The 26,683-nt window shown below is 46.9% G+C and overlaps 1 protein-coding gene across 11 annotated transcripts in view; it reads right to left on the bottom strand.

The window, feature by feature from the left end:
• Positions 1-26,683, bottom strand: part of TP63 (tumor protein p63) — a 154,314-nt gene that overhangs the window by 56,565 nt on the left and 71,066 nt on the right. The window contains exon 1 of one of the 11 annotated variants that reach the window (XM_068692085.1): positions 23,350-23,546. The exons of 9 other annotated variants lie outside the window; for them this stretch is intronic. In XM_068692085.1, coding sequence (XP_068548186.1) covers positions 23,350-23,361 — 12 coding nt within the window. In that variant the 5' untranslated portion in view covers positions 23,362-23,546. Of the gene's footprint in view, positions 1-12,472; positions 12,650-23,349; positions 23,547-26,683 lie in introns of those variants that run through there. One more of the 11 variants, XM_068692084.1, reaches the window with a different exon arrangement.

The following is a 26,683-nucleotide window of genomic DNA, read 5'->3' as shown; positions in this document are numbered from 1 at the left end:
CTAAAAAGCCCTCCTGGACTGGCGGAAAGTCTGATGCAGAGAGATCTGTGGGAAAGATCTCAGGCTGGCACTCCTTTCGGGAAGGACAGGCATGCTGTGGACATCACCCAGGCCGTGGAGGCGAACTGTATGCTCACTTCAACACCAGCTCAGGCCCAGGTGCCTGCTGAGAGCCCGGGTGCTGGCAGCAGGTCACACAGCCTCTGCGCTCCCCCCAGCTCCATTTCTAAAATGCCAGCAAAGCCAGCAGGTCTACTTTGAAGAGGTTTCCCTCCAGACCTACCGTACAGCTAAATACAAACGTTCGGAAGCCCTCAGATGAAGCGATAATGTGTACTTTATACCCGATGTGAAGAACAAGCAAGCAAATAACTTTGGTTCAACCAAAGATATCAACAGTTACCATGATATGAGCTTTAGGGCCTGAGAACCTAAACTCTAATTACTATGGGTCATGGCTTTTAGCACTACTGCAAATCAGATCGACCTGAATAATCTTACTGTTGGGTCATTGCTTATTCCAGGCAGGGAGGAGACTCCTTCACATCCCAGCAGCGTTACTGAGTCCTGGCATGATGGAGTGTGCTGGACTAGAAGTGGCCCTGCAGTCAGCAGCTCCCATCCTGGCTCTCTGACCAGCCACAGCAAAACCAGAGGTTTAACATCTCAGCTCAATTCCACCTGTATAGCAGGGAGCACGAGTATTTCTGTATATTGCCTCCTGAATTATTTAGAAGGGGATTTATTGAGCCATGCATTAAGTACAACCATGGTAATTTTAAGCAGCAAAATGCAAGAATATTAATGAAAAAAGACACTCTCCTTCCAAATAAAAAATTAATATATCCAATATATTCCTGCACAAGTATTTCATGTTCAGCAGTAAGACAATACCAGCAGGTCGCCCAGACAATTTCTAACACCAAACATGCAAGCACAACCTAAAGAAAACTCAGTCCTTCATTTCACCCAGATATTAAAAAGAAAAAAAAAAATACTAAAAAACAAGTAAACATAAGCAACTAAACGAAACCATGCAACCTTGTTTAAAGTTCAGATATATAAGCCCAAAGAACTGCCTGCTGTGCATACCTAAAGCACCCCTTCCCTTTCAGGGGTGCTAATCAGCCCTTTGACAGCAGCCAGCTTGGTAGGCAATGCTGCACACACTAAACAGAAGGCAGCACGCACCAGAAATTTGCAAGAAACACACCATCGTGCATGAAAATATTGTGTTGTATACCAGGGAGAAGAAGGAAAGGCTGGGCAGCTTTCACTGGAATTAGCTACTCCAGTGTGCATGTTACGCAATGTCTGTACCATTCAGGTTAACACACAGCACAGCTTTAACAGCCATACCTAGCAAGACTGCCAGCTGTGTGCATTTCCACTCAGACACAGCTCTGTTGACCTCAACAGAACTTCTCATTGAGTAGAAGTCCAAAAAAGCAGGCATTTGTAAGCCTGGAGAATAACACGGGTTCATGAAAAAAAAAAAAGAAAAAAAAAGGGCAAGTTTCTGTCTGCCCAAAAGGCTACAAGCTTTGGAGTCATGTCATTCCCCCCAGCTGCAATTGTTCTCCTTTTTAACTAAACTTTGAGTTTTGCCCCTTGGTTAATTCATTTACTTTAACTCAGCAAGAAGTATTTTTCAGCCAGAAGCAGGGTGCCTTTTAAAACAAGCACAGCCCAAAGCAGGAATGCCTGTAATTCCTGACTCCTACCACCTGCCACAAATTCAGGTAAAAGCGTTTGTCTAATTCAAGGATTAATAGAATGACAGTGCATCCATCTCACACAAATATTAACTCTGAACATCTTGTACTAAGTATTTTTCAATGCACATAAAAACAGTATTAATGACTTCCCTATAGTGCATTTTAGGCTTCTAATGCAGGGAAAAACAGCCCTCTGAATTGGGCTCTTGAAAGTGTTCTTGCAACAAAATCAACTTTGATTCTGAAAAAAAAAAATCAAATCATTTTGCGTAAGCTTCTAGGCTATGCTTAGCTATTTTGAAAATTCAGGCAGTTTAAAATAGAAAAAAGTTCAACATCCACCCCAGTGTACGCATATACAGTCATTTTTTTACTGAGCTTCTGCACAGCGATTTGGTAATTGAAAACTATATAAACAGACAAGAAAAAAAAATGTCATCCTGTGAGATACCAGATATAATACGACATAAGAACTCCATGATTTTAAAGCAAATTGATTAATAACCCAAAACACTCAGCTTTCTAAAACTAAATCAGAGGCCAAGAGCTTCCCATGTTCTCTTATTACCAGCTGGACAGCACAGTGTCAACAAAGATCTGAGGAGCCAGAAAGCACAGACTATTTGGAAAGGCACCCCTCGTGCTCCCAAGAGATGTAAACATAACTGAAGACAAAGACCTACAACAGGAAAAACAGAAAAAGCAAGGCCTAATTTTTTTTGCCTAATTTTAGTAGCCGAGCAACTCTATGACCACAACTCGGCAGAAACGCCATGAACTGGGTTTGTACAGCAATGCTGAGAAGTTGGATCAAAGAAAAAAAGTAGCTTTAAAAATAAAATGAACAGATTAAAATACAGAATTGGGGTTGGGTGGGCAGGAAAGGAAGACTCCAGGAGTTGATTAAAGCTGCCTTGTTTCTTGAACTCTTAACTGGATGGTAATCATCGATGGCTATCAGTCATTTCTGACATGCAGCATTTTATTGCGTTGAGAGGGCAGCATTAGGCTGGACAGGATATCTGTGTGTCATCCACGCCGAGAGGCAGACACTAACCACCAAAGTATGGCCATAGGGCACAAAGACAATGAATAATCAGGGTCCGAACAGCACCAGGAGCTGAAGTTAATTCCCAAATTCATCGTTATGCTCAATAAAAGCAGAGTATGTCAGTTTTCAGACACCAAGGTAAAATACTCCAGCTAGGTAGCATTTTAGTCAGAACGAGAAATTCAGATCATCTGCAAGTTAAATAAATCAAGTAGTTAAACAAAAAAAATCCAAAGAAACCACGCATAAACCCCCACACCCACTCTTTGAAGCGTGGTACAACTACAGAATATAAGAATTCAATAAGAGTTATAGGAGGGCAAAGGGCAAATTAAAACAAGTTACGGCAAGCAACAAAAAGGGTTATACTGCAGCATGAGAGTCCCCACAGATTAAAAAGGAAGATCGACCAAATTTTCTCTCATATTCGGCCAATGCATCTGTCCAAAACGGGACAAAACACATGGATGACATCTCAAAGCCTGAGCCACCAAACAGACCCGAGCAGCACCACTGACTGCAAAGCTTGCAAGATCACATAGGGACCTGAGAGGACTGGCTGCCAAATCCTGATTATACCCCAAGTGCAGAGAACAAAAGGAGGCAGGGCTTTGCCTTCTAACACATGGCTTTATTTGGTATATTAAAGCAGCTCCTGGCCTGCACCAAGCACCAGCAAGCTGGCATCACCTGCACCCGAGGACCTGTTGGGATTCAGTACAGTGGCACACAAAACCAGGAAGCCACCCCAAAAAGCTGGCCTTTGAGAATGGGATCAGTGTGAACGTGTGTACCTACAAAATGCATGCAGAGGCAGTGCTCCTTCCACAGCGACTTCATTCCGTAATTCTTGCAGCCGTCAAGAATGTTTTCTCAGCCATTTAAGTCACATTACCATAATGCACACATACAGAATTTCCATGGTGCTCTGTTACGGGCCCTCCAGTGTTGAATAACACAACCAAAATCACTTCCCATTTTTTCCCCTTGCTGTACAGTACTGCTGACTTCAGTATTCACATGAGCGCAGGAAGGCAGATCTCCAAATCCACACCTTGCCTTGAGACACTTGACTGTGAAGGATTTTCACTACCCAAACTGGGAAGTTGATGGATTTGTTGTTCAGTACAGCAGCACTCATGCTAGCAGAAAGACAGGAACTTTTCCTGCTTCATTTCCATGATATTAGTGGATGCTTCTTGCAATAAAGTAGTTAGCTGAACTAACTGCAGGGTATTTCCAAGTTATTTGCAGCCACCTGACTGCATGTGATTTCAGTAGCCAAATACAGAAAGGGGTTCTAGACTGTTGCTCATTAAGAAAACAATAATAATGTACCCATTAGTCTCCAACCAATACCATGCTCAACTCTTTACCCCTCCAGCTTGAGCATTGTTACTTCCAGACACTCAGCACAGGGGCCTGATAAAGCTTAGCCTCAACAGTTTTCCCATCTTAATGTTCACGTGGTGGCTTCCTGGTTGCAAAGTGACTAATATTTTAGTCACTTCAGATCACACCTAGCCAGTGTATTCTAGCTTCCTATTCAGGAACTTCTTGCACACTTACCTGCTGCTGGAAAAGGGCTGGGGGGAAAATCACGTATCTGCTTAGCTCTACTCAGTCATCAGTGCTCCTTGGGGGAGTCAACTTTTATACTATGGATAAAATGGAACAAACTACAGCAGTGAGATCACAATAAAGGCTTGCAGAGGCTATTAGAGATTTTGGAAACACCTGAATTTTCAGCATCCAAGTTCTACAGAGCATTTGGTCAGGATTTTCATTACTTTGAGCAACTGCACACCCAAAAGGTATTTTCTGAAGCACAACCAACACATCACAAGGTTACCTTAAAACAAGCAAAGAACAGGCAAAATGATTAAGTATTTCAAGTCGTTCCCCATACGGCAGAGAGACCCACTGGCTGACTCGACACTCATTGACAGCATGTTTATATGAAGCCACAGGCCACGAGAACCGCTCCTATTCTGTTCACACCAGCTCCTGAGGCACCACAGCCCCCACACATCAGTTCCTTACGCAGCTGGACCTCAGCTCTGCAGCACAGGGATTTCCACCCAAGCAGCGCGACCAAGAAGCCTAGCGCTGCACCTCCTCCCCTCTCTCTGTTCCCAGAAGTCGGCAAAAGTCTTTGTATTTACTTCCTAGATGTGGATTAAAACTGAAAGATTCCTATCTGCCAAGACACAATCCATCCCTTTCATTCCCAGACACTACCCCACCATAAAATATTTCCCCTTCCCTCCCTAAACTGGGCGTTTCCTCCCACTCTCTTGCCCTTGGTAAAAACATTCGTCTTCTTGCCATCTTGAGGAACTTGGACTCATCTCAAATTTCACCAGGCCCCCTTGTACACCACTTCCCAAAGTCCTTGGGGGGAAGTTTAATCCGGATCCAAACTCTGGAATCGATCCCAAGAGGCTGCTGGGCTCCAATCAATGCACTAATTTTCAAGCGTGCTCAGCCTTGCCACCTGGGTCCACTTCCAAACAGAGCAGACGACCGGGCACAATCTCAGAAATACATCACACCTCAAGCCATCTATTCTGGATACTAACATGCACATCCTGGTTAAAACACTGCTCCTTCAGTTGTATCATTAAGGCTCCAGGTGAAACAGCAGCAGCAAGGGATTTGCAGAAAAACAAGATATCATTGAGTATTCTTGGATCAACTCCCAAATCACTCAAACCTGATATAATTAAAAAAGAACAATGAAAACAACAAAAAGCATCCCGTTTTTGTTACTTGCTTGTTCTCTGTGAAAAAGGGAGCTCCTAACAGTCAGTAATTTCAAACATCAAGTTTAGACTCAAGTTCCAAAAGATGACTCAACTCCACTTTGCTAACACTGAGCAACTACGGCTTGCACATATTTACTGAGCAAGTATTTATTGATTTTGCTCATAATATTAGAAGACTAAACAGAATTGCAATTGTTTTAAAGCCCACACTGCTCTATTTTCTTCTTGCACAAAGCAATTGTAAGAAGCCAAGCTAAACCTGGAAAGCTTCTCACCAGCTTAGAGCTGTTTAGAAGAGAATCAGGCCTCCCCCAGGATCCAGCCTGGTTATAAGAAATAGGCTCAACCCTACATTTTGCTTTACTTCCTTCTCTTTTGGCTTGCTGCCACATCACAGCCCGCATACTCCATTTGTCCTGTGCAGCTCTACTAAAGCTTTGTTCTATAGCTCACCCCTATTTAAGAGCTATTCTCTATTTCCTCTGACAGTTACACAATGCCTTCTCACAGGACAACAAAGCTGTGATGGGAAGCTCTATGTGGGAGAGCAAGGACTGGAAGATTACTTACAAGTTATTAAATAATACAAGAAATAAAAATAGGAAATTTTTTGAAGAACAGCAAATTGATTCACTTGGAGACACCCTCCCAAACCCCTAACCATGCCTGAGCTCAAGTATCACTAAACATCACAGCCTCAGTTGTCAAGGCACTGCAAGTTGATCACAGCGCCCAGATGGCGGAGAATCTAGGAAAGTGTGCGCAACTTAGAAAAATTTGAACTTCAACGCCCTTGGAGAGCAATTATTTTCCTTTTAATTCCATTAGATACCCAAAATGATGACACTAATCCAGGTCAAGGCATGCAAATAAAAGAGTTTGAGCTTACTTCTCCACTGGAGAGGTTGAAGTGGAGCATTAATGCTGGTATATGAGAAGCTACTCTCCTTTCAGATGATTTATGCAACCTTGCTTTAAAAGAGTTGCACTCATTTTATTGCCTACTCTGCACATTCTCAAGAGGCGTTGGAGGCAGTGCCAGAAAAATAACAGGGCTTAACAATGTCTAGCACAAATCCATCGGTGCAAGAGTTCCTTTCTGAAGCGTTTCCAGATTTTTTCAGTGGGAACATTTTGTAAATAGAACTTAAAATTTGCCTTGAGCCAGGCAACACCCGCTTTTACTCAGCCCTTCACGATAATAAAACAAGCAGTTTCTCCACGAGCTATAGCCAACGTCTTCCAGAGGAAAGAAAGTGCAAAGCACGTGGTTTACCAGAGTCACCCTCTCACATCCATGGCTTTCCTGTTGCGGGTTGCCATATCTTCCTGACCGAGCTAGCAATGTTTCTGCATCATGCAAAACAGAGCCGTGATTGGAAATAAACCCTTCTGCTTGGCATAACTTGGCAGATACAACCCAAACGGCCACCACCAGATAGAAACGCGAACGTGAGGCAGACAAAGCTTTCTTTTGTTGTTCCCTTAATGCTTTTCTTCTTTCTCTGTCCCTGAGCAATTTCACTTCACTTAAACCGTTACTTAAAAAAAGTAAGAAGAAAGAACACACTAAGGGAGCCACACAATAACACAGTAACATAGCTGTGCTTGTGTTAGAAGAAATTCAGAGAATTCACGTGTTGGTGACAGCATGAAAGACTGAAGCCGTCAGCTTCGTAAAAATAACCAGTTAAAAACAGCAGTTCTTGTATTCCCCACGGAAAACACCTTAATAGAAGTTACATGGATAATTTCATCTTGTCTCAACTAGGGTTAGCTTACACTAGCACTATGACCTTATTTCCCAGAATTTTGCCAAGTCACAAACTGAAAACGGACCATCAGTTACAACTACCAGTTCAAGACGTAAAACACCTTCAATGCAAGGACTGCTCCTTTCCATCTCACTGTGAATACTTTACTTTAGAAATTTAGTGTAAGTTATATCCACCAAGTGAAGCAAGTTAATTTGCCAACAACTGAGAAAACACCCTGCCCCTAGTATCAGGCTGCTTATTAGTCCTTGTTTTGAGCACAGAAGATTGTAAAATGGAAATGCAATTTCTAATCTGATGTCCAATGTAATTGCTTTACTGTGCAAACCACAAAACATGCTACTGAGCAATAACAATGCTTTGCACACAGCCAGGCTATCCTAATCTCTGCAGGAGTAACACACGGCACACTCAGAAGTTAAAGCTGTGCAGACAAGACATCAGGTTTCATTTTTGTCTATTAAAGGACATTCTCATTCAGTCATCCCACTCACGTGCAGGTTAATCACTTATTTCTGAGCTACACCCACAACATTTGGCTGCTGAAGACCAGTCCTTCTGCCTAAAGCGAGGAGATGATTCCTCCAGATAATACCCCCAATTCACTGTTCTACATGGGATCACGTTAGTTCTACCATCAATGCTGATATCATCCAAGCTTTTATGCATCATATTACAAACCAGAAGACCACCCATGGCATGACAAACCTGTTCTGAGAGCTGGAGATTAGACCCTTGTGGGAGCCAGACTCAGTTCTCGCCCAGAGCGGTACTTCTGTTTCAGCTGGCAGGGAGATGGGAGCACATGGCAAGAGGCAGGTCTCAGCTTCCTGCTGCCCATTTTGAGACTACTTCAGTTTCTTCATTGGAAGACCCAAAAGGGGCAGTAGCATCTACCTAGCTTCTCCGAACAAAAGACGAAGCACATACAAGTCTACCTTAGCTTTTCCATCACAGGGCAAACCTTTGCAACTGGACGGGTTTTAAAATCGCTCAGGTACTTGGTTATACAGGGCCTTGACATCCTTGTAGAGAACCCCTGCATGCTGCACAGAAGTCACATTTGCAAAAGCTTTAGTACCTTAAGTGCAATTACAGCAAAATTGAGGGACAAACACACAAGGAGTGTAACTGCAACGGGACACTAGTAAGTAATGCAACCCTCAACACATCTCCTCATTTCCTGCTCCCAGTGAGCGCCTGTGCCCAAACGTGCAGATGTTAATTTCATCTCAATGCTCAGGAGCCCCTGAAAGGCATGCTGCTCCTACCCAAACCCTGCACTGCTCATAGAGAAGTTTCCTCCCAGGCATCAGGAGTTAATGTGTCCCTAATTAGAGCCAGCAGAACTCCAGGACACCTTCACAAACAGAAGGACAAGGAGAGAGGGGCAGGCTTAGCCAATACCTCCCTGGAGAAACTGACTAAGCTTCATCTAGAGCCCTACAAGCACTTATCCCTAGAGTATGGTGAGATGCAGGGTACAAGAAACAACGCACAGCTTAGCCTTTCTCCCCTGTACCTACAGACTGCAGGAAGGCAACGAGACAGCCGCTTTCCTGGGAGTGACCAGGTGGCTTCCCAGGAAGACTGCTTCCTTCCCCCCAGGCTTGGCTAAGGGCCACAAAGCAGGGCAAGGCAGAGCAGTTGCCACAGGCAGTTGAGGTGACCACTGAAAACTGGCCAAGGAAAGCAGCACCAGTGGGGCCAGGACTTGTTCCTCCTCAGGTGGCGTGCAGCCAAGTTCAAACTTGGTTTAGCCCTAGTCCTTTAGAGCGAGGACTCTAATCACATTTCTACTCCACGTAAATGAAGATGATACTCAAGTTCAGCTGTATCTCAGTTTCTCAATTCCTTAACCTGTAACTAAGGTCTGCTAAACCAACATCCCCAACAGAGGAACATTTCTTGTGCCACAGTAAGGTAGCCTTGCTCCCTCAGGACATCCAGCCCACAGACCCACCTGACTGCTTCAGCCAAGAGCAAAGACTTGCATCCAGGGCACTACAGGTCAAACACATGCATCTGAATTATCATTTAACAATTTATGAGGTCCAACCTTCTGAATAGGTTATCCTAGCCCTGAATCAAAGACTTGCAGCAATCCAGCCTATTTAATTTCCAGTACGAAGGAATGTTGCCAAAAAGCCATGCAGCAGAGCACAAGAAGTTTTAAAGGTTTTGTATAAAACTCATTTCCCCATTCCCCTCCCAAAACTACGATAAAAATCTTAACGGAAAGAGATTCTTTAATTTGCCTCTCTCCCACAAAGAGCAGGAAGATCTTTGGGAAGAAGGAGATAATCAAAATTCACAGCACTTTTTTCTTATCAGTGTTTGAACAAGTCGTGTTTATTCTTTTGGCAATGCTTTAATTTAATTCCAGCGAACACACCAAACTCTCTACATCATCATCTCGGCCAAACTCCAGAAGAATCAGTCCCCAGAGGAAAATCTCTCTACTGCTCTCATCCTCTTCTCCCAGCACCCAGGAAACTTGGACAAGACCGGACAGACTTGCTGATACCTTCTGTGCAAAGCATTGAAGGTTTATAAGCACACCGATTTTGGGGCATGTTCCCCTGCAGATGTTTCTGCACAATACCTAGAACTGCCAAATGTGGAGACAAGGTAGGAGAGACATCTGATACCCAAGGGATCCTGTTGAACACCACCTCAACACCCCATTACAGCCACTCCAAGCACACTACATCTCTCTTTTTCACACTTCCTAGTTAAAGATAAAGGAATGGGCTGGAAAGGATCTCCAGGGCCACCAAGTCCAGCAGTTTTCCAACAAAGAGCTCAACCACACTTACAGTCAACCCAGATCAAACGTTGGACTAGATTAAGCTGGAAAAAGGCTGGGGCAGGTTCCACCTCCAGCCTTTCGGGGCTGTTACTGACTCCTCAAACACCCCTCAAACAGACTTTGTTCATTTTAGAGAACTCATCTCACTGAGGCATTCACCACTGTGCCTGTGGGCATGGGCCCCATGGGGCCGCAGGCCATGGTGCGAGCTCGTGGCCCCGACCGGGCCTTGCACAAGGCCCAGGCCATGGGGTGGAGCGGGGCACAGAGCCGGCGGGCAGAGCATGGTGCCCATGAGGAGCCGGTGCTGGCAGGCAAGGTGCCCTGATATGCAGTGTGGAAGGAAACAAGATTCAGTGGGAGAGAAGCTGCCTGCTCTCCATTTTAAAACTGGATTTCAGTGCAAAAAAGTTTGACTTGCCCTCCCCCGCCTTAATAAGGTTTTTACCCATTTTTAGACACAACCTACGGTCTACACTAAGTTTTTCGTGAGTTTGCATGGCTGCTTTTTGCCCAGATGAGCAGCAATGCTAAAAATCTAAAACTCCAACAATACTTGCAACAGATTGCTAATCCTATTTCCACACTGAGACCTGAAGGTATTTTTTTAATTCATTATTAGTTTTCCTTTGAGGAAGCCGTGCAAAAGCCTACAACGGGCAAGGTTCATCACCCCCAATATATTTTCATTGAGCATTAACAGGTCCCCAGCTCGCTCAAGAAGAGTCACCAGAAAAACTGCTCTCCCTCAGAAACACAGCCAAGTCAATGTTAATTGGGTTTTCTTTCCACAGCACGCAACGCTTCACTGAATGAGCAAAGTCAGTGCATCACGCTCAAATCTAAGAGGAAAAAAAAGGCTAAAGCCTTTTACAAGGCTCCCCTGACTGCCACCATGATGAGCAGCATTTGAGCGGAGCGAGAACGCTCTGAGTGCATCGCTTTGACAGATGAGCCCAGCAAGTCAACCATAGGGACTCTACAGCCTCGCCGCTGCTATTCAGCGAAAGTTGATCAGATAGCAGGAGACAAATAATGCCAAGCAAACACACCAAGACGTGCTCTCCCCCCATTTAAGAGTTTATAATTAACCTAAGGAAAAAAAATATAGTCACTAGTGTCTTCTGGGCTGCAAAAGCAGCTAGGAATGGAGAGCACACTGTAAATTTGCACGCCCTGAAATACAGGGGACCCGGAAAATACACAGGTTTCAGTTTACCCGAGTTACAAGCCTGCCATCCCAGGTGTGCAAGCCTTAAGTGTACATTTAACAGGCTTTTCCTCACCAGCTATCACATCTCCTATCTACACTCTCGGCCATGCTATTCCTATTTTGTTTTCTTTTCCGAGTGGCTGAGCTTCTGTCTGCTGCAGGTCCCGCACCCCATGCCCTCCACTTGAAGCATTTTCACCAGAAACACACACGCGCGCACACAGACAGAGCGGAGCTTTTGCTGCATCGCCATTCTGACGAGTGTCAACACAGCTGCTGTCTCCGCTGGAATGTAAACCAATATTGTTGTTAGATCTGCCTCAGCTCCAGGTAACTTCCTCAAAGACTTTCACAGTATGCAGCAGTTTGCTCGATTTCCACCTTACAAAAACATCAACCCACTTGGTTAGAAAAAAAAAAAATCTAAGCTGTATCTGAAGTTTGAGTTCAACTCGCGCCCACCCATACGGTGGAAAAAGGTTGCATCCATTTTACACAAATTTATTCTCTAACGTGCTTAAACAGACCCATATAAATAATATTTTTCTGCTGCAAGTCACAAGGCGACATATTAACAGCACTGTGTAAAAGAGTTATTGGTGTGGACGCTAACGCAACATTCGCGGCAAAGACCCTCTGTTAATATATTATTTTACTTAAAAATGTAACCAAAGATGGGGATTACAATGCATTTTTGGTTTACTTCCTAAACATCATCCACTTCTAACAATGCGCAGCAATTTTGGCAATAAAAAGACTAGTTAATGAGTTATGATGCAGTCAACACAGATACTGTTCATACTGCTACAGGAATGGAAACTGTATGCATTGGTCACAGTACGCGACTGCTTCGACTTGCTTTTCCAATGCAAAAAAATATATATTTTTTTTAATATGTTTGGTTAATCAAAGTTCTCCAAACAAATTCACTGTCCTAAATGTAAAGAGTCAAAGCTCATTCTCACTCCAATATCCAGCCCAGCAAACTACCTGCCATTTGTAAAGGCGTAAAAGTTTCAAAAAATCAATGTATATTCCATACCTAACAACAGGGCTACAGGGGTAAAGAAATTGCACAGTTTGACTAAAAATAAAATATATTAAAGAGATCACAACTCAAACCTAGAATCCTTACCTCGCTATACTGGGACTGGGCATTGTTTTCCAGGTACAACATGTTAGCAGTCAAATTGATCAATGCTGCTGTTCTTTCTTCTGGCTCCAGGATTTTGACAAACACCTCCCACCCCCTAGAAGACCCTAAAAGTATGTGATGCTACTTGGAAGATAACAGGACTCGGAGTGTGCCTCTCTGCATAATTTAAGTTTCCCTTATATACCTAACTATAGGCGAGGAGGAGGAGGTGGGGCTCTCCTGCCTTACCTGTCCAATCTGTCAAAGTGCCACCTGGAGTCCTCCACTCCAATGGAGAGAGGCCTCTCCCAGCTCATTAAGTAGTTAGAATTCCTTATCACCAATCTCTAAAAAGCGAAGGGAAGGGGGGGAGAAAATGACAGGAGGGGAAAAAAAAGGAAAGAAATGAAAGGAAACTATAACTTTCCCCTGTCACTTCTCTACAAGTTTAGGAACTCAAAAGACAGCCACGGAGTTGCTCCAAAGCAGCCACTCCAAAAAACTTTCATTTATTTATTTTCCAAGAAGAGTCTAGTGTTTTCCTCAGGCACTGGCTTCGCTGCTACCAAAGCCCAAAGCGTTTGGGAAGGGATCAAGGCATAACATTTGAGACCGGCAGGGCAGTAGCGCAGCCGAGCCTCCAGCTGCTGCGGCATGCAGCTTTTGGACAAAACACACAAGGGGCTTTCTGAGAAGCAATCCTTGTTTTGTGCACCATAATCCCGCCACATGCTCTGTCATCCGTGTGCTTTCATCCACGCTCACAGGACATCACCTCGCTGTAGCTACATTTCTTCCCTCCTCTGCGCTTCTATGTAATTCTGCAATAAACTTAGGAGTAACATCACTTACGAACAAAATTATTAAGAATTTAAAAAACAACTTAAAGAGACTCATTATTTTGAGCGAATACATGGGAGAAATTTTTGGGTATCCTCCAGCAAAAGCCACCCAAACACTGTGCCCACAGCAACTAGCGATTTTGGAAAGACACCTCAGAGCCCATCTGCGGTAAAACTGATCTGCTGCCTGCTCACTCTGAACAGCCCTGACGTGACTTCTCTCTGAACAAGCAGATACCCCCCAGTCTGCCCCAGGTCCCTGTGTAGGTGGTCCCGCACGTGGGTTGCAAAGTCTGTGCTGTGCCAGCAGCCCCGGAGCAGAGCTGCCCCACAGTCCGGAGCTGTGCACAGGATCCACCGAGCCACCGCTGTCTACGCGGGATGCACGGGGAGAACAAAAGGCAGCTCCTTTCGTCTGCTCCTGGAAGAGCAGGCGAGCTCCATCCAACGAGGGGAAACAAAACACCTTTCTAAAGGGGTGGGGAAGGGGGAGAGAGGAAACCAAACATCCAGATCACAGAGCAGCCGCCTGCCCTCCCAGCCTAATGACAGTGCTCCAGACTTATTTGAGGACCTGCTGTGAAGCAGACCAGTGGCTAATTGCTAACTACGCACACATTGCTTCGGCCACTCACAATGAAAACCGAGTCTCTGAGTGCAACTGACCCGTGGGGGGCTTTGTAGAAATAGGGGGAAGAAGAGCAGTCCCTGGCAGACCTGCAACCCACACAGAGCCCAGCCAACGCCTCCTGCCCAGGGAGCTGCTTCTGCTCCCTGCTGCACCAACTCCCTCGCCTTCGGGCATCCTTTAACCCTAACGTCTCTGGGCTCACAAGGGGAGGACACTGGGTTCACAGGGAGATCAGTGTAAGCAGGCTGTGCTGCTCGTGAGCACAGGGTGGTAATGGCTCCCCGGGCTGCCCTCCCCAGCACGTTACAGCAGAAGGAGCTGCCGCTGCCTTCCTGCCACCCTGAGAATCAAAGGACACAGCCAGCTCCACCAGCTACTTTCCAAAACTAATAAAACAGGGCAAAAACACTTGCAGAAAGAAACTGGCAGCAGAGCAAACAGCAGAGGATCACAGTGCCCTCCCTACCCTGCAGCAGCTCCTTGCCATGAGAGGCTGAGCAGTTGTCTCACTCCGCTCTCACGCAGCGTGTTTGGCTCAGCACAGGACTGCTGGACACCAGAGCAAAGGGTTCAAGCATTTACCATGCTCATTGCCTCTCCCTCCTCGCCCGAAAGCACAACGCAAGGAGGTGCTTCCCAAGGGATGGTACTTCCAGCAATGGGCTGCAGGGAGTAGCACAGAGCCCTCCCCAGCAAAGGGAGAGCCCAACCTACCACCAGCAGCAACACCCCAGAACAACTGGGGCCCTGCACACCCTCAGCACTCCTGGACTACCAGGAGGAGCCTGCTGGGCCCACAACAAGTTTCCTACATCACTGGAACAATTCAGGAGAACACTGCCACCTCCCCATCTTCCCCAGCACCCCTTGCTGTGCTCAATGCATTTCTGTGATCTCAGAAGGGGGTACAAGCCAGAAAACCACAGAAAGTGCTCATCTGGAGATATATTGCAGGGCACAGCCACGGCACCGTTAGCCAAACAGGTCAATTCACAGCAGCACTGCAAAGCTTGATGGACATCAAGCTGGAAGTCACCTGTGGAGTTACTGCTGTGTAATAGCAGGGAAGTGTTATACTGAGCTCAGAGGGGCTGGCAGTTTTGACCCCTTAAGTCCTGTCAGGTTTTTGATACTTGCCCATGAGCTCAAAAGCTATGAAGAGGAAGGGGAGAGAAAGAATAAGCCAAGATGCCGTCATCAATCTCCCAACCTCAGCAAGTCATTGCAAAAAAAACTCATTTACTAGCTGTGCTACTGAACTCAGAAGATCCTCCTTTTCCAAGTCATTAATGCAGCACTGTTGTGTTGGGTATCTGCTATCTTCTGTCCCACAGGTGGCTGGAGGTGGTTGTGGGTGAAGCAACACCCAGATGCGCTACACAGAGATATGTGGAAGTTTATCCAGCGAGATCTGCATGTCAAACACGAGGAGAAGTGTATATAGCATGAATAAATTGACATGTCAGCACAAATCCCTGCCCTCTGTACACACAGCCCCGACCTGGCTCGGTGTTTCAGAAGTATTAGCCTGTGTTATCATCTTGAAGGAGATGCTTGACAAGGGACCTTTTGCAAACAGCCCTCCCCAGGTGCCACAAAGGAGGCCACCATCACCCTGGCACGGGAGGCAGAGGTAACAGAGCATCCCCCAGAGCTTCCAGGCTGCAGGCAGGAGACAGCACTCAAAAATTCCAAAATCTAAACATGGATGAGTCTGCTAAAACCTAGAAAGAGCAAGGCAGCATCTTTTAGATGCTGTCAGAGGAAATCTCAACTCCCTGCAACTGCAAATGCTTAAGTAGATGTCACAAAACTAAAGTGATCCCCTTCAGACCGCACGCTCACTCCTCTGCAATGGGCCTGTAATTATCATTTCTGAGCCTTCTGGAAAAGGCTTTCCTTCTTTCCTTCTCCAAGGAGAACATCGTAAATTCTGTTGTAACCATAATGGTATAAAGTCACATGCGGGCCAATCTTTGGTGTAATAAGGTATAACCTCTAACTACAACCAGCCTAGTCAAAGGAAGCAAATTGTTGCAGAAGGCCCTCCTTCCACATGTTAAAATAAATTATTTCTACTCACACTGAAGCCAAAGCAACAAGGTTTAAGTTTATTCTTCCAGTGCAATAAGCTTCCTCCCCTACCCCCCCCCCCCCAAAAAAAAAAAAAGACAAACTAGAGAAAAAAAAATCAACTCAAAGCATCAGGCTGGGCTTCAACCTTTGGATGCTCTGTTTGGCTGAAGACAGAAAAGCAAAGCAGCTGATGCTTGGAAAGGAAAATCTCTCTCCCTCTAAAGAGGAGACCTCCAGCACTTTAGGAAACCAAAATAATTATCATTAGTTAGATTGGAAGGTTTCAGGTGCAACCCTCCCAGGTCTGACTCAGTTACTCCAGAGAGCTTCTGGCAACGCTTTGCAGCTCCCACTGGTATGTTGAGAAACGAAGAACACAAACAAGACCCCTAACTTTCCAAAACGAGGCATCGGCCAAGTCAAACTGCAGATTCAGGTTTTTCTTTGGAATGTGCTTTCCACATGCTGTTACACGGCCTGTCCCAGCATCTCTGCCTGGTACCATCGGCAAGTTCTCGGTAACCCCTCCTGGATACACAGAAACTGTGCTAAAACATGGAAATGAAAAAAAAAAATGCAATCGCCACAAGTCTTTTTAATGGTAAGGTTAATTGGAGATTGCGTAATTTCGGGGGGGCTCGGGGGTTGCACGCACCTGCCTGCTTGTTAGGTGGCTTCATGCAGGATTTCCTGCAGATCAAAGGGAAAAGTCTGCTCAGACCTCTCCACTCTGTTGTAAAAATAGTATCTGGATCAACCGCGTCACCGTGGACTGCGACATCCACTCAGCTCAGAAATGTTTACAAATTAAGACTGAGATAACAGAAGGAGGAGGAAAAAATAGAATGTGTGGGTTTTTCCTCCCCCCTCCCTTTGCTACATATGAATAACTGCTGAATGCTCAAAAACGAGCCTCTGCCAATTAGCTTGGGGAGTTTTTCCAGCGAAGACTTCATGGGGACACGTGTGATGGACAGTAAGAGCAAGCAGCCAGGTTAAAGAGGAAAAAAAAATAATCACGCTTCCTTCCCAAAAACTAGCACAGAGGTGGTCAGCTGGCCTTCGCTGCTCTAACCAAGCAGAAGAGGTGAGGAAGAAAAAATTCTGTACTGAAACAGGGACTTTCCCCATTCAAAAAAAAAGATATAGCAAGACAAAAATGAGAAAAACACACCCAAGAGATGCAGTGGTGGGCAGGATGCTGCCTTTCAGCTGCAGAAAGCAGCTGGATACGGCCTCTTGCACAGCCAGCAAGACAGAAAGATGCCCTGATTGCACTGCAAGTGCTTGCTCCTAAAAGACAATCCTTTCTTCCAAGGACATCCAGCTGCATTTTTCCCCCATTTTCAAAACTCAGGGGGAAGACTGAATTGCTGAGGGCAGGAGGAGAGCCCTGCTCCCGGGCTGCCTGCAGCACAGGTCGGCTTCTCCCTCCCCAAGGCAATCGGCTGTCACAACAGGTCTGCCCTCCGACCCTGGGTAAACATCTGCGCACGCTGCTTATTTGAGCTCCTCTAGCTTCGTTATCTCCCCAGAACACCCCCAGGGCTAATTAGAGAGTTAATGGCATCATGTCAGGAGATAACGCTCCGTGGGGGGAGCGGGGAGAGGGAAGGTGGAAAGGAATTGTGAAACAAAACCAGTTCCCTTCACAACCGCTATGCAATATTGGTTTAGGAAGGGCGCACGCAGCCCCCAGGGACTCTGCCCTCCGGCTGCCGAGCTCCATTTAATAAGGGAGCAAAGACACTCCTCTGGAGAGATTTAGCTTTCCAGCCAAGATGATGCAAGGTCCCCACGTCTTCCCTACCAGCTGCACAATCCAGCCACCTCCAGTCCTGTCTCCTACTCCTACCAAGGGAGGTTATTCCCACCACAGCCAGCAGACTCCCTTCCTGCAGTTGGGAGTACAATGCAGGCTGGAAACCAGGTAACCAGATCGTTTATCAATCCAAAAGCTCTGTTTTATTCCTGGTACTCCTTTTATGTATTTCCCCCCCCACATTTGTGTACCCTGGTAAGTCCTTAAAGAGAAGTTGCTTTTACTAAAAGTGCTTAGGGATAAAAGGAAACAACCTTCTGCAGACAGAGACCTCTGCAGGGCAGCTGATCAGCTTCAAACCCACTGGCCAGACAACATTTCTGCACAGATGAATGCAAAACGATGGGCCAGCTGACACCTGAGCACAGAGCCATGGCTAGGGGACTTTGGGGATTTAAGCTTTTGCCACCAGCAGCTCTTTTGCCTGATAGCTCTCGATGTTCAAACTGTATTTTTGCTGAGGACCTTTGGGTACACACACACACCTCTGTGCCCTCCATTCACAGAACATTTCACAGAAGTAAAAGAGAAAGTCATACAAGAAAATTCAGGAGAGTTACAGTTCATTGTGTGATTCCCAAGCAGCAAAACCAGCCCCATCCCTCCAGCTGGATGTGGGCATGGCACAAGCCTCCATCCGACAGAGTGATCTGGCCAGGGAAAGGGGGAAAAAAAGAGATAAGGACAGATTAGGGAGCCTTTGTTTTTAGTTACAAGAGAAGCAACTGTTGACAGATCAGGTTTGTTCTTGCACAAGCAGCTGAGGGGAAAGTGGTGTTCTTCTCTTATCTTGTATAAACTACAGATCACTCGCAGGAAATGCAAAGCTGTTAATAAACGCACAATCATAGCAGTTCTTTACAGCCAGGCTCTAGTGCCTTGCCAACTCCACACACACACACTCCATCACTTGGATAACATTTAAAGAGAGCCACCAGGCTGTAACAATTTGAGATTGGTCTCCCAAACCTCTGGCTAAACTCTGACCTTGCACCTGGCAGCCACCAACCCTCCTGGCACAAGCACATCAACATCACCCCGTATTCCCCCGGTGTGTTTGGGCCCCCAGCTCTCAACTCCTGCTGCAGGACCTCCAAACACTGCTGCCACCATCCCAGCCAGGCACTGAGGCTGCTTGTTCCTTAAGTTTCCTATGCAGAATTGTTGAATTTTGCAGTGCTGGTCTTTGCCCATGTGCCCTCTGCCTGCTCTCACACACGCCACTGGTATGGGGACAGCCACAGGGTGGATGGCCATAGGGCTCAGTTATGTGGCCAAGGATCTTCCCCAGTAGTTATCACCTTAGTTTTAGGCTGCTTTAATTTTAATCCAGTTTGGACATCACCGTGTGGTCCGCCTTACCTAACCATGACTGCAGAGAGAAAGAAGGGCGCTTGAGGGTACCTTTCCTTCCTCTTTAAACAGGCTGGAGATACAAATCCTTGTTTCAGAGATGACATAGTTGCAGTCGTTACCAAAGACTCCTTTGATCTTTCATTAATCTCTGCAAATTCAGATGCTGATTAGCAAAGGGTTTATTCAGCAGTGACTGAACTTACCCAGGCCAAAAACCACTCCTTAATCTCTGCTTCACAGAGATTGATTTAATTTTCTGTGACTGCCTGACAATTCGCTCCCTTGTTAATTTAAATGCTATCAAATCAGTGACACTGAGGTGGAAAGCAGACAGTAGAGGCATTCAGAGGAAAACATTACCCAGTCCACAAGTCTCATCATAACATATTGGAGGAAAAATAATAGTCATTAACAGGACTGCGGGCAGGATCTGCAGAACCACAAAGCAACACAGCCAGGCTTTGGATGCACCAGGCCTTCTTCAAAGCAGGAATCCCAATTAATGCAGGAGAAGGCTTTAAAAACAAGAGCTACACCCCAGAGCGACGCAGACACTTGGGCCATGGTGGATCAGGAAGGGGAGCAGGGCACTCCCAGGGCTGTGCTCCAAAGGAGAATCCTGCGAACCTCCAGCCCACTCACAGATTGCTGCACAGCCCCACACCGTGCCAAATTGGCACGGCCAAGATGGGCACAGTCAGTGCTGCAGCCTGGTAGCAGGGCTGCGAGGTGCCCATCCACAAAGTGGATGCCACAAAGCTCTGCAAGGTTTTCATTTGGCTGGAGGTGAACAGCTCAGTTCAGCACCCTACAGAAGTGCCTCGTTTCCCTTTTTCCACCAAGTAGGTGGCAGGAAAAAACAATCCAGGTCATTGGGAATTTGGGGGGTGGCCACATCAGTTGGCATTCAGCTGCTCTTCACGGGATGATGAAATGCCAGGTACCCAAGTGATTTACTACTTCTGGGCTCCATGCTAATCAGTGTTCCCAACTAATAAAATGGGAAGTACGCTTAGTTTAAAAAAAATAAATAAAAATGAAAGGGGATCCTATCAACTACAGACAGCCATATACAGTGAAGTTCCCAGCAAGGCAGCATAATCCCTAAACTTACTCCGGAGGCAAAAAGTGCCTATGGTCTGTTGTTCTAAGATCAAGATCCTTTTTAATTAAGCATTTCTGCACTCCTTTTAAAGATGTAAAATAAGTGCTAACACGTTATTGCTCCATACCTACGCAAGGAGCACGTGCAGCACCATGGAAACCTTTGGAGGCAGGCCTGGCTGCTGGGGGAAGACGTCTTCTGAAGCGACTGCTTCTTTTGTTCTGACGTATTTGCATGTAGGCAGATGACAGCATTTGCAATTGCAACACTCTTCCACCTCGCCTGCTGACAGCAATACGAGCTGGGGATTTAAAGCCAGCTCTCCTGAGGAGCCAGGCTTCTCTCCCACTTCAGCCTCACACTCTGGCACGCTGCAGAGCACCCCACCACACCTGGCTCATTTCCACCAGCCTTGTGCTTTTTAGCTTCAAATGAGCTTTTTCCCTCCCAAACTGGAAGTGAAGCCACATACTAAATGGGTAGAAAAATATTACAGTTCTAAATATGCTTCCAAGATGGCCTTTAACAGGGTAGGCATCATCTGTTTGTTTTCTCCAATGCCGTTAATTAAAAAAAACAAAGCACTCAGTGTCACCGTACTCGCTGACTGGCTGCGTTCCTACAAAAAGGAAACGCAACCAGCCCTGGTCTGCAGCCAGAACCTGGGAAAAAAAGCACAAGAAGGGGAGCCATGGAAAATTTTAAAGAAACGAGTAGCTCTGGAGCACTACAATACATAGAATGAGAAGAGTCATCAGGCTTCGTTTTGCCCAAATTGAATGCACATTCTCCATATGCATACTCTATCTAAATGAATTGACTCTTTCTGGATTTGGATCTGCAGCCCTAAGTGTGATTAGATCTGGAGGGACCCATGCCGCATGAGATTAAACATTCAGCAGTATTATAACGCCAAGCCTAAATTAGAAGAGCTTATAAATTCAGCTGCAAACAGGAGAGGTGCTGGAGGGAAGCTTCCAACAGAATAATGCATTTACTCATTATGGAAATGCCTTTGCATAATCCCAACTTTCTTTACACAGCTATGGAACGAACAAATACCCACACAGAAGAGAAACTTGGCAGACCTCAAACTCTCTCAAGCACAAACCAGACAGTAATAAAAGCTTTGATCACATATCTGTGCTGTACAAAGTCCTTGCTTCCTTTCTATGGTCAATCTGGGCATACTTAATGCATGGAAGCAGACAGCCACACAAGCCACTGCCACATCTACTTATCAAATCAGACCTCACCTCCAGGTGCAAAACCATTTCCCAACAAACTTCAGGGCTGTCACACCTGCCAAGGCCCTGGGGAGCAGACATAACATGTCACCAGCCTCTGCACAGACGGCTCTCCCTGCACTGCTCAGCCACACCACGCCACCTCCCTGCCTGCTGCTGGGACACGGGCATCCTCCCTGTCCTGCAGCCCCACCGCCACCTTCCATCCTCTTCCTCAGCCATTACCTTGCAGCAAGCAGACTTCTCTTCTCCTGACCCAGCAAAACACTTAAGTGAGCAACTAAATTAACAGAGATGAGAGCCTGCCCTTTAGTATTAAAGCACTGGATAGGACAGGCACGGCAAACCCTTTTGGAAAGTTTTTTTTTTTAAATGCCTGTCCATCACCTTCTTGCTCAGCAAAGCCTGATTCTGACCTATCCTGAACAAGCAGTAGGCTCCTTGGGACACAGGCATTTAGTGCATGGCCTCCAAATATGAATTACTGAACTGATTTACAAAATGCTAAGGCTGAAGGCGTGCAGAGGACAGTGACCTGCTACCCAAGGGCCTCAGCCCCACTCTTCTCCAGCTGCATGGGCTGGTGCACAAGGTAACTGGGGTGGCTCCCCTGATTGCCCGCAGCAGGTTGAAGATGTCTGGGAAAGGTCTCCTTCCCCAGGAGGAAGTACTGAATACCAAATCAGAGACTTGTTTCTGGTGCAAGCACTGAGAGCATCAACGCTTCCATGTTCAGAGGCTGCAGCCAGCTTCTCCCACAGCCTATTTTTTCCTCCACCTCCCTGTATAAAGGAGAACATCAGTCTGGGCAGCGGAGCTGCAGAGCTAAAGCCGTGACTTAAACACAAAATACACACTGCACCTCCCAGACTTCCCTGGCCACCAGGACCGGGACACCCCCAGCCCACAAAGCTGGGGCCGGAATCCCAGGAGGACGCTGCCCTGCCCGAGGTACCCACACCACCACCCCAAGGTGGGAGCTCAGTGGGACAGGCAGTGTGGTGGTGCCCACCCAAAGCAAACACCCGCGACAACAGAAGGTGAGGAAGGACAAAAAAAAGCCAGGAATTCTCTCCCTTTTGTGGGGAGGGACAGATACAGGTTAAGAAAACCCTGACCAGAGCTGACTGTCTGCAAAAAGGCATTCCACTGAACTGGTTAGGCAAGGGGCTGCGAGGACGGCTCGCTCAGGGGCATGAAAGGAAGGTATGTACCTGGGGGAGGGGGCCGACCCACTCCATTACTCGGGACAGCGTGCCTGCTCCCACCCGGGAGGGCCCTCAGGGTCCCCAGAGCCCCCAACACGCTGCTGGGCCAGAGGCAGCAGACCAGGAGATTTCCAGGCTCTGCAAGCCCCTCCAGTGATGCCTTTTCAGGATGCCACCCGCTGAAGTTCTTTCCCCAGGCCACCTTTGTTTGGGTCCCGACTAGCACCGGGGAACTATTTGAAAGGAATTCCGAGGGGTGAAGGAAAACGATTTTATGGCAGGCTGACAGCACGCCAGGAGGGCTGCAGGGCAGCGCAGGGGTTATTGCACTGCCACACGCCCGTTCCTCGACAGAGGTCCCCGGCCCCCTCCTCCCCGTAGCTCCAGGGTGCTTAATCAGTCAGAAGAAATCAATTTTTCATACAACATCACCTGGCTCCTAGCGCCACAGGAGACGGCCTCAGAGACCAGCGTGCCTCCAGGCGGGAGGAGCAGCGTCCCCCTGCAACACAGGCAGCTGGTCAGGGGAGCATTTTGGGGGTGAAACCCTACAAAGAGCAGGTGGCCACAAGGATGCACATCCAACTTACCTTCCTGGGCATCCGCAGCTCCCTCCCACACCAGGGCCATGGCACAGACTAAGCGCTCTCCGTGCCCGCAGGGACCACCAGCCTCTCGTCCCCGCTACGTGAAGAGGCAGATCTCTGCTGGGGCTTCCCAGCCTGCCTGCGGTTAAGGCCACAGGAGCAAAAGGGGCACAGCCAGCAGCCAGGCCAGCCAGAAACCAGCTGTGCAGGACATTGTGAAAGAGCTGGTCACAAATCACACGACCAGGGGAAGGCTGCTGACTGTCTAATTTCACACCAGACCTACAAACCTTCTTCCTGTCCCCCTCCAGCTCTTTTCATCCCAAGGTAGTGCCAGTCACCAATTTCTCTTACTCCTTTCTTCCACAGGACACAGGAAGGATATTTCTTCCTTACAAATAGCATGAGAACAGCAAGGTTGCAGTTCAGCCGGAGACAGAGCTGTAGCTCAGACAAGAGGGGTTTCTTTGTCACCCAACCTCCTCACTGCATTTGCAAGGCAACGAACACAACCAGAGGGTGTTCAGCAGGGAAGGATCCACGCTCATTTTCCAGCCCACCAGTGGGACAGCTTCTTCAGGCACTGCTTTGAACACTGAAGCTCATTTCCCCCCGACACTTCTGTTGTGAGCAATACCAAAACAAGCAAACAACAACAACCACAGCTCCCAGCAGAAAGACTTCAGGGATTGAGGGTAGACATCTTTTAAGGCTGAAAATTTCATTTTTCAGCCATAAACTGAGTGTAGGTGCAAAACTTATTTTAAACCCTGGTGGGATTGTCTTCAAGTCCATGGAAGGACAATTGCTTCGAATAAATGAGTCTTATTTGCTGTGCATCTGTTTAAACCTCAGATGGTGGTACATTTTGGACAAAAGCTTGCCTTGCTCTTTTCCTAAAACTAATCTAATAATAAAAATCAGTCTGCCTTGATCTCACTGTTCATCTCTCAGGGCCCCTCTGTTTCTGCTGCATTCCTTTGTGTTTATCTGCCCTCTTCAACTCTTTGCTGCAATCAGCTGCGTGCGGCACCTCGTGTCTAGGAGTGACACGGCTGAGGTTACAGGAGAGACAGGTGCAAGGGGAGCTCTTGCCCCGCAGCTATCCAAAGGAAAAGAGAAGCTGGAGGGGAAGAGGGTTGTAAGGTATTTCAGATTAAAGACGACAAACAGCAAACACCTTGCCCCAGGCTACACATTCCCTGCCAGTGCAAGCTGCAGAGGCTGCGAGCCCCAGAAACAGCAAAGCAAACACAGACTGCTCTGCAAGGGGGAGTTGTCACCTGTCAGGGATGTTTGCAAATTTATAGGGAGGTGGTGGTGGTGGTAAGGGGAGTAAAAAGAGCTTTCCTCCTTTTAAGAGACGGGCTGTTTGCACAGGTTTGTGATGCATATTTTGCTTTGTAAAGGCTTTTGTGCAGCTCTCAACTGAGTGAAGGTGCTGTCTTCCCGTGAAGGCAAAGTGGAACATTTGTTAATGAACATGGGGACGCTCAGGCTCAAGCAGCTCTGAGCTGCTGCCTTACAGTAAGTGTAAGGATGGGATGGAGTTTTCCCTGCTCCCCCTTTGGCTGATCAAGACAGTGAAAAACACTCCTTAAAGATGTCACCATGCAATTTGGCCTCTCCAGAGATGCCTCCTGCAAGGCTGGGATTAAAGCCATCATAAGCAAGAAATAATTTCACAGCAAAAGCTGCCTGCCTTCCTCTTCTGACCCCAGTGCTCAGTTCAGCAGTGGTCAGAGAGGACAAGAGGAAGGGATTTCCCACTGATGTTTCACTGCACCACAGACAGGAGAGGGAGACTCTGAACAAGGGCTTCAGGCGAGCCTGCCAGCTACTGCAGCACTCTGCTGACAGCTTGGAGGAGCTGGAAATGCAAAGGCTTTGCTAGCACTCAATGCAGCAAGTCCAAGTATGGAAGGAGCAAACCTTCTGTTGGCAGTTTATAAACTATCAGGGATTGCTTTCTAAGGGAGAATAATTAGCTCAAGCAACCCATTTTGAGAAGTAGGTACCCTCAAAACATGGGGAACCTTCTGGACTAGCTACTGAAGTAGATACCATTTTACTAGAGCTGTGCTACAGCACTGGGAAAAGCCAAGAAGTGTCCGTTCAGACTCAGACTGAAGGCTTGCACACACACAGCGCTGCCCCTCTGAACACTGAACCAAAAGATGACCAGACTTGACATTTGTCACCTCTCTGTGCACTTGGAATGGCTTCACCACATTAGCCAAGCAGATACCCAACCTCAACATGGCCTTTCCACCCTTCACAATGCTGCAAGCAGAGGCACACACTACCCCATCCTGTGCCATTTTTCAGCAGCCACATCAGCCAGGCAGTGTTCTGGCACCAGGGACTGCCATCAGCGTGACTTGGGAACCCTTTCACTGCAGATGCAAGCCTCGGGGTTACAAGCACTGCCAACCAACACCTCTGCTGCAAACATGCCACGGTTGAGCACGTAAGAGATGTTTTTCTATTAGTCAAGGAATTAAGTTTCTCAGGATAGAAATACAGAGGCACAAGAAAACATACAAACACTAACACAAACTTCAAAGTACACAGGATTTATACCAAAAAGTATACAAGACTCAGGAAGAACAGAAACTAACAGCTCAAACTCGTGAAAGACCTCCTGCTCCTGCCTGCAAGAACAGCACCTGGCTTCTTCCCTGAGCTATTGGTAAGAAGAGCTCTGCCTTTGGCACAAACTGACATGAACCAGCAACCACCAGTGCCTCATCTGCATTCCAGTCTCAAAGTACACTGGTGAGACACACACAGCCAAGACTAGTTACAAATGCTCACTGGCTCTGCCCATCTAGAGACACAAATCTAAAAAAAACAATTAGGGTCTGAAACCAAGCCTTCTCTTGAAGGCCAGATACAAGTGAAAAACAAGTCAGTTAAGAACATCCTCGAGTCTCACCGCTTGGTCAGCAGAAATGCAACAGTACTCAAAACAACTATTTTAACCCTCAGGCCACATAAACAAGCCCTAAGCAAGGAGACAACAGGAAGAGCCAAGCAGCCAAAAACAAGCACAGGAGACTCCTCAGCAATTCCACCTGTTTCACCACCTCATCCCTCTCTGCTGCCTTTGCTTTAGCAGGAGAAGAGCTGGTCTGTTGCAGCCCTGGGGAGGCACAGAGGAGCCTTTCCATGGGTCTCTCCCAGTCTCAGTTAGCCACAAGTATTGGCACTGCAGTTCACCACCAGTTGCCTGTGGCACCACGCTCCCAACCAGCTTTCATGGGTGAGACACAACAGGCAGAGCAAGAAGGAACTTCCTCAATCATAGAGAGCAGCCACAGCTCCACCCAGAAGG

This window comes from Anas acuta, chromosome 9 (genome assembly GCF_963932015.1).
Source record: "Anas acuta chromosome 9, bAnaAcu1.1, whole genome shotgun sequence".
Lineage (NCBI taxonomy): Eukaryota > Metazoa > Chordata > Aves > Anseriformes > Anatidae > Anas > Anas acuta.
This window is presented reverse-complemented; position numbering and strand designations above follow the sequence as displayed.